Source organism: Aptenodytes patagonicus, chromosome 2 (genome assembly GCF_965638725.1).
Source record: "Aptenodytes patagonicus chromosome 2, bAptPat1.pri.cur, whole genome shotgun sequence".
Lineage (NCBI taxonomy): Eukaryota > Metazoa > Chordata > Aves > Sphenisciformes > Spheniscidae > Aptenodytes > Aptenodytes patagonicus.
In genome coordinates, this window is record NC_134950.1 from 121524663 (window position 1) to 121533322 (window position 8660).

At 48.1% G+C, this 8660-nt stretch overlaps 1 protein-coding gene across 1 annotated transcript; it reads left to right on the forward strand.

Moving 5' to 3' along the window:
• Positions 1-1336: 1336 nt before the first annotated feature.
• CCK (cholecystokinin) lies at positions 1337-8185 on the forward strand. Its single transcript, XM_076331000.1, has 3 exons — positions 1337-1513; positions 3073-3330; positions 7378-8185. Exons 2-3 carry the CDS (start codon positions 3075-3077, stop codon positions 7512-7514), a joined length of 393 nt encoding a protein of 130 aa, XP_076187115.1. The 5' UTR covers positions 1337-1513; positions 3073-3074; the 3' UTR covers positions 7515-8185.
• The last annotated feature ends 475 nt before the right edge of the window (positions 8186-8660 follow it).

The window sequence follows — 8660 nt, forward strand, 5'->3', positions numbered from 1 at the left end:
GCACCAGCGGGGAGGTGGCGAGATGGGGAAGAAGCGCAGTTCCCTCCCCAGAAGCCCATTCTTCCCTGACTTGAGGACCCACACACACACCCGCGCCCTGCCTGGGAGGGCTTGGAGCCCCCTTCAGCTGCCGTTTTGGCACGGCCCCGGCCGCGGCCGGTGCTCCCGCATCCTCCGCACGGTCCGCACAGCACATGTGGCTCCCAGGAGAGCCTCGGTGTCTTATAAGCAAGCCGGGCTGCCCGGCTCCCTTCCCGCGGAAGGAGAAGCAACCTGCGGGGCTCGCTTGCCTCCAAGTTGTAAACTTAAAAATTAAGATACAAACTCGGCACGCTCATGCCGGAGCACAGCGCTGGGTCCCGAGAAACGGCTGCTCCTGGAGGCGGCTCGGGGCTGCGCTGCGGGGAAGGTACGGGCGGGGGTATTTGCCGGCTGCAGGCTGGGCTACCCCAGCGAGCCCTCCCGGGCGTGGCAAACGCCCTCGCCGCGGCAGTCCGGTCTTGAGATGTCTTCCCCTCCCCAAAAAGGAGGAAGCGGGAGGGAGGGCATCTGAGGCTGCTCCGCACACCGCAGAGGGCTGCGGGGACCTGGCGGGCACCGCTGCTGGGCTGCGGGACGGGGCAGCGGCCGGACCCGCAGCGGCCGGGGAAGACGTGTCGCTCTGGGGGTCGGTGAGGGAGAACCACGTCGAAGGCATCCCCATCCCCGGCTTTCCTGGGGGGGGGATCATCCTTGGCTTTCTGCTTGGGGTGAGGGGGTTTAAATAGAATGACCGGCCCATCTTCCCGAGCAGAGGCGACGGGAGGGCCCCGGGGAGGGGAGGCTGGAGGCGTTTGTGGCCCCCGGGCTCAGGTCGCAGGAGGCTGCAGCGAGAGGAACCCAAACCCCCCAACCGACCCTACACCTCCCGCCGCCGACAAGCGCGGTCAGGGCGAGCCCGCCCCGCCTGCCGCAGCCCGGGCGGCGGCTCCTGCCGGCCGGTGCCGCTGCTGCTGCGGGCGGGAGCCCCAGCAGAAGCCTCTCGCCGTGGTATTTGGGCGGGGGGTGCGGGTATCCCCCCGGTCAGGAGCACTTTTTTAATGCCCAGCTGCAAGCCAGCCTGGTCTTCCGGCTCGTCCGTGCCCAGGGGGAGGGCTTCCCTCTAGAGGGAGCCGGGAGCGGCCGGCGGGGGCCGGCCCGTCGGGCAGGGCGAGCCCCACGCGGCGCCCCCGCCTCCCCCACAGCGCCGCGGCGGCGCCGGGCGGCAGGAGGGCGGGGCAGGAGCCCCGCTCCCCCCCCCCCCCCCGGGAAGCGCAGACACGCACGCACACACACGGTCCCGGCGGCGGGGGGCGGCGGGAGCGGGGGGCTGAGCGGGCGGCGGCCCCGGCCTGCGTCAGAGCTGTGCAAACACCGCCGCGGCGCCCGCCGCTATTTAAGGGGCCGGGGCTGAGTCGCCCCTAAGTTCCCTGCCTGGGCACACACGGGCCTCGCTCCCTCCTCGGGTCCGACCTCGGGAAAGCGCAGCGGCAAGGTAGGAATCACCTGTCACCCCTCCTCTGACCGCATCTCTGCTGGGGGGGGGGGGGGGGAGGAGCGCAATGGGGGTGTCCGGCGCTTACCCGGGCGGCGGCTCTGAAGGCGTCCCGCCGTCTGTTGGAGGCAACGCACCCGGGTCCGGAGGGGGAGAGGATATTCGGGCTGCTCCCGGCCGGGGGCGGGGTACGGCGGAGCGGCGCGGGGTGCGGTGCCGGCCGCTCCCCAGCGCGGGGCGAGGGTTTGCGGGGGGCGCCGGGCTGCCCGGCGGCGTGCCGGCCGGTCCGCTGCCGGGAGGGCGAGCGGTCCCGCTGAACCGGGCACGCTGTGAAAGCAACAACTGCCTGGGACGAGGTGTGGTGGTTGGGGTCGTTGGCGTGTACGTGAATACGCGTAAAAAATACGGGAATCGGGTCGGTTGCAAAGATACCTCTGTGGAAAGGATGCAACGCACCTTTGGTTTCCGAGTACCAAAACCTACGTGGTACATCACTGGATGTGGCATTTTGACATTTTTCATTCATCTCCTAACAATACTAAAAAAACCCCATAATTTATGCGTCGCAAATGTTTTCCATCGGGTGTATGTGGTGGGCAAATAAACTTAATTTTCCCCTCTTCTAAAATTAAAAGATGATGTTCAGTATACTGTTCAAAAACTTAAATGATTCAAAAATTCTCATATAGATGAGATAACTCCTGTATATTTATAAATGGAAATTACCCTATAGCATTAAGTATGAGGTACCTTGTTTTTCCTAATAACTGAGATAATTTCTGTGTTTCCAGAAAAATACTATTTCAGCTTATATGATCAAACAATCTAGCAAAATGACATCGTTTTGTCTAATACTTGTTTAAAGAAGCAGTAAAAAAATTGTTACGCTTGAATTCTCTGCCTTATATGAAGAAGAATATTGTTAAGTTGCACATTATTTCTTACATCTTTTAACTAAACAGGTTTTACCACCTCAGCTTTTAGATCAAATGCTTGGGAGGGGGTGTTAGATTTTGGTTTTTTCTTTCCTTGGGACAAGCTTTTGTTTTTTCTTTCTGTGCATGACAAGGTGAAACCTCTTGAACACTAAAGTTCAAACCAGTGAAGGGTTGATAGAGTAAAGGTTCTTCAGAGAACTTGTCAAAATTGACTATTTGTAATAACAGCAGATTTTAGTACAACAGCAAAATACAGCAGTGTTTGAATCCCGAGATTTTTCGCAGAGCTGGATACATCTCCCTTACGTTGTAATGAAATACAGCTTCCAAAGAAGCAAAGCAAATATGAATTGAGTAGATCAGGGAGACGTAGCACATACTACAGTGAATTAGTTTTATTCCTTCCAACGTATCTTCCTCTTACCAACAGTTATTTAACTATTCACGTACATGTTTTCCAACTTAAGGCAGATCCCACAGTTACCTGCATTAAAACAAAAAAAACCCCACAACCCTAGTTTGCTCAGAAACCAGCACCCCCGATGGAAGATGGGGGTAGGGACAACATACAACGTAGTAAATCTGGTCATTTTAACAGCCTATCATTCCTTTTCTCTCCAGCAATGTACAGCGGTATATGCATCTGTGTGTTCCTTGCTGTGCTCTCGGCGAGCTCTTTCGGACAGCAAACTGTGGGCTTGCACAATGGGAATCCACTGGCTGCTGAGCTTGAGCAGAGCTTGACGGAACATCACCGGCATGTCCGTGCCCCTTCGTCTGCTGGCCCGCTGAAATCTGTGCCGCGGCTGGATGGAAGCATTGACCTGAGAGCTAACATCGGCGCTTTGTTGGCCAAGTATCTCCAGCAAGCCAGAAAAGGTACTGGTTATAGCTTACTGTGCTACTTCTGTGTCAGTGGAATTTTCTGCAGGGATACCTAGATGTTAAGATAACCCCATCATCATGTAGCATGAATTCCTAGAGAAGACAGGAGGTGGATTTTGCCTGGTTATTCCTGAAGTAGAGAGCATTCTCTTATTTACTGCAAACCTCCTCCAAAAAAAAGATTTGTACGTAGCAGCCACTGACTGAGAGCTGCGTACAGGTAACTGAAGAAAATGTAACCTACCTGTCAGGTCATAGTTCAGCTTTTATTTTTAGCTTACTATTTTCATAGCTTTAAAATTATTTTGGTATTATTTTCAGCATGTTGTATCTCAGATAAAATACAGTAATTGCATTTTCTTCAAACTTTTTCATTTAGTTAACCTCCTTCCTCCCTTTTTAGAAGTTAGAAGAGCAGGAAAACTTTTCCGAGGCTAAATACAGACCAAATGGCTAACTTCACCTCAGCCAGAAATACTTGTACCAGGGAAATCTTCTGAGTATTGGATTTTCCATGTATTTGTTCCCAGCGGAAGTTACAAAAGTGTGAAAGCTTTTGAAAGATCAGAACTCACATTTATGAACACGATACCTAAAAGCAGTGATAAGTAAAAGCACGTTTGCTTCAAAACATGTCAATTCCTGTTAGGTTTTCGGTCTCAGGCAGCCTGGGAACACAGTCTTGCAGTTACTTAAAACCTCCATGACACTGTGTTTGTAAAGCACTGGTAGAGTAGTGGAATTAAAGGGCTTCATTCTTATCATGTGATTTATTAGTCACCTGAGGAAACAATTGTATTACATACATGAACTAGCAAGGGAAAGAGCAAAGCTGTCCCTGTTGACATCTTACAGCATATGTTTTACATAGACACAAACGCATGCCGTCTGTGCTACCAGTAGAAAGGAAGGATCAAAATCATTTCCCACTGAAACTCTCCCCAAGGAAACATTTTTCCTTTTGAACTGTCTCATCTCTGTATTGCTTTGTATCTCAGTAGAGTAACACCATGGGCAGCCTAGTTGCTGTGGCCTTTTGACTGCCAACCTCAACAGAAGCCACTACACAAATCTTGTTTGCTTGTGATAGCTTCGCTCCAGTCTACGCGCTGTACTGCAGGGAAAGAGGACATCTGAGAAGCAAAGAGGGCTCAAGGGGAAGGCAGTAATGAGGATTACCTGGACATATGGACATTGAGAAATTAATTCACTCCCAGTCCTAGACTGTGCTTAGGATAAAATTCACTTTATATAAGCAAGAACTTTCTCCTCACTGCTGACCTCTGTGCTAGGCATAATCCTATTCTTATTTTTTATGGCTGTCTGCAATTAAGAGATGCCTTGTGTATTTTATGCGTTACATATGCAGCCATAGACGTTCATCTGTGTACATAGAATAGGGCCAAATCAGAAACAACAGAAAAAGAACCACTTTTAATATAGTCTGTGACACTTCATCTCATGTTACCAATTTGCACAATATCCATTAAGGAACTTCTTTTAGCAGTTCACATAATCTAATGGAAAGAGAATTCAGATATGAAATTCCACAATTCAGCGCTACAGTTCAAGCTGTTACTGAATAAAAATCTTATTGCGGGAGTCTACAAAGCAGAATCCTCGTTACCTTTCCCCAGTGTAGTCATTGTCACCCACCTACACGGAAACCAAACTCCTCGTTCTAGTTTATGTAGCCATTATATTCTCTTAAGTATCTGGCTGACATTTCCAAATAGCTTAACCAGATGAAGGGAAAAAAACACTCTGGATTTAAGAGGTCTTTTTGGTAAGTATTAATGTGAAGGAGAATTTCCTGCATACATGTTAACTGACATATATAATTAACTCTACAAAGTGACTGTTAGCAGATGAGGGGGTTCTTGCAACATGACTAGGCTGGTTGGACTCTGGTTTGTAGATGTACTTGCTAGTCACAGAAGAGAAGATTCACAGGGACAAAACAGTATTTACTTAACTTATAACAATACATACAATGTTCCCATCAAAACTTTATATTCTCACTTAACATAAAGGTTGTGGGCAGCACTTCAGAAATCTCTGCAGAACACTCACATCTACTGTATTAGTCACTTTTAACCTGTCTAAACCATGATACTCACTAGAAAATTCCATCTAGGGGGAAGGAGAGTCTGGGCATTTGTTAGTGTTAGCAGTCATCACTGATGGCATTTGCACTTGTGATTAATAGAAAGGCTGATTTTGGACAGTATTTCCAGTTAAAACAGTGAGAGAGTTAAATTCTCTCAAGAGGTTAGGGCTAGATGGCGGACTCGTAGCCAAACTGCTACAATTTTGAATACGTTTGCTGCACATTGATTCTGCAGTATCCACAGGACATCTCCGGTGGTTTGCGGCAAGGTAATTAAGGTGGTGTTAAGAAATTCGTTTTACTGTTTGTGACCCCTAGCTTTCAATTAACTTCATCTGCAGGCTTTCAGCATGAATCTGGCACCGTGTAGAAGAGACGTTGTAGCTGTCAAGTCAGTGACATGCACATTTACTACCCTCTAAGGAGCCCTTGCCAGGCCAGACCATAATGGCACCAGGGGAGCCATTACAGCCCACAAGTCACTGCAGGCTCGGAAGTCTCTTAAATACCAACGTCTGAGTGATGGTTCTGTGCTGTCTTAGCCCTGCCTGTTTATAGTGCCAAGAAGCCGTTCTCATCAACTTAATTACGTATTTTGAATTATGAATGTGAATTTCATGGGTTTTGAGCATTTAATGGTAGACATTCTTTTCTAGAGGTAATTAATTTTTTGCCATTTTGTTTTAGGTAAATGTCTAAAACATGGCTGGTTTCCTTTTTTGGTACGTTTAACTCTTACCCCTCTGCAAACACTAACAAAACAATGCAGTTGTTTTTGTTTTTAATGGATCATGTTCATTATAAATTACAGGAGGAAAACCTTGAAATAGAAAAGCACGGAGTCACCAAGGGTTCCTTCAAATCACAAGAAACCATAAGCAAGGCAATTGTGTAGATTTGGTTTTGTGGGGTTTGATTTGGGCTTCTTTTCTTTTTTGATCAGTTCAAGTATTCCTCAAGCCTCAGTCTGCATTGAATGGTAACATATTGAATCTGTTCCTTCCTCACTCAAGGCTTAAGCTCAATCTAATTATTGGCATATGTCAATTTTGGCTGTTTTCAGGGGGTACAGAGAGAAGTAATTTACCTTTCCCTGCATTTTTAGTTTCATAATGTGATGATGTCAAAACAGAGGATTACAGCCCTTTTTTTAAAGCATAAATTCTCCTTGCAAATAGTTCGTGTCTCTTTGATGCCCCAAGCACAGAAGACAGAAAGGCTAAGGCAAGATCGGAGATCAGCATCCAACCCTGCTGTGAAAGGAATTAGGAAAGCTTTGGATAAGCAATGAAAATACCACTGACATGGTAATAAGCCCTGTATAATTCCAGCAATAGACATCTCTAGCTGTAAATTCCAGACGCAACTCTCTCAATTTCAGGACTATTCCCACTTCTCTACAAAACCTGGGATTCATAACTCTACCCCACTTGTTACTGAATTTGCACTGTAAGAGCTCCTGTACTTACATTCATGGCTCTTCAAGCAACACAGGACTGTGGTGGAGTCCTGTCTCAGGCCTGAGTCTGCTCTCAAGCAGAGTTATTTTGCCGCTAGAGCAACTCTCCCAATACCAGCAAGGAAGGGTGTGGTCTTACAGGAAGAGTGAGAAATGGTCTGGACTGTTTCTCCCGCTCTCTAGTGAAATAGGAAGGAAAAAGGAGAAATGCACCCATATTCACTCCTGGCAGCCAGGAGGGAGAAAATGATCTGTTTTACAATAAAAACCCAAGCCGCTTTCAGGACGTTACCCGTAACGTTTCTATGATATTTTCCCCAATGACATGACGTGGCGTGACATGGTCTGTACTAAGTCAAACAGTTTCAACTATTGCATACATCTGCTAATGAGTACAAAACAGATCAGAAGATGGATGAACCTGAAAAATGTGTTCACTTATTCTCTGCTCTCCCAAATGCTTTTTCTTTAGGTCCCACTGGAAGGCTCTCAGTTACGGGAAACAGGGTACAGAGCATTGATCCTATGCACAGGATAAATGACAGAGACTACATGGGCTGGATGGATTTTGGACGCCGCAGTGCTGAAGAATACGAATACTCCTCCTAAAGAACAGCAAACTATAGCAACAGAAAGAAAATCACACTCCCATGTCTGTACAGAAAGAGAAAAATTAATTTGTTGTCCTCTTCAAATCAGTGTTTTAAAATATATCATGTATTTGATGTAAATTTGTCTGTAAGACTATACAATGCAATATATACATATGCAGAATTTTCCAGAAAATGTTTTCTTTCTTTTGTCGTTTCTCATACACTGATATTATATTAAAATGATTTCACTTATCCCTTCTTGTCCTGTCACCGCATGTTGCTGGGTGTCTTACTATAAAGAGAGGCAGGAAAATGCCTTCATTCTGCAATGTAAATATATTCCATGTGCTGAGTAGTCAGACAAATGAGCCACTTTTTAGAGAAATCTTGTGACAGTCCCAATAGCTGTGAACTCTCAGGGGAACTCGTCCAAATACAAACGCAACAGCACAATACTGCCAGAAAAGGCCAGCCATCTTCACGGTGACCCCATTGGTAAAGGACTGAGTTATACACCAAGCCCACCAGTGTTTGTAGTGAATAGTCAACAGTGCTAAAACCAAAAGAAAAAGAGGAACGACACCAACGCATTTTACCTTCCTGGCTTATTTATTTTACATTGTGAACTAAATGTGAAAGTTCTGCTGACGGCTGCGAATCATGGAATAAACACAGCATCAAGCCCTTGCCGTGTGGTGAGCCAAGCGTTCATTCGGGGAGGGCGCAGGGAAAGTTCCCTGAACGGAGCAGAAGACGATCCTGAGGGAAGGGGGAGGAGGCATCGGAGCAGTCTAGCCACAGGGTGCTAAAAGGAAACGGGTCGCTCCCGAGTATCAGAGAGGCAGCTATCACCCGCCGGCGTGGGGAGAAGGAGGGAGACTGTGCCCAGCCCCTACCTGGCAGAGCGCAAGGCAGAGCGCCCCACGCTCGCAGCCGGGCTGTGATCCCCGCTTGTGCAAAACCGGCACCCTGGGGGCTGTCCAGCGAGTCCCCTTCGCAGCCGTTCCCGCCTGCCGTGGGCAGGCTGAGAAAGGTGTTCTGCCTGCATTCTCCTCCTTCTCCCAGGTAACCCCTCCTGCGGCTCCTGGGTCTGCCTCAGCAGCTGGTTCTCACATCTAAGGAATTCCCTAAACTGGAAAAGGAGGTGATTTTTGCATTGCAT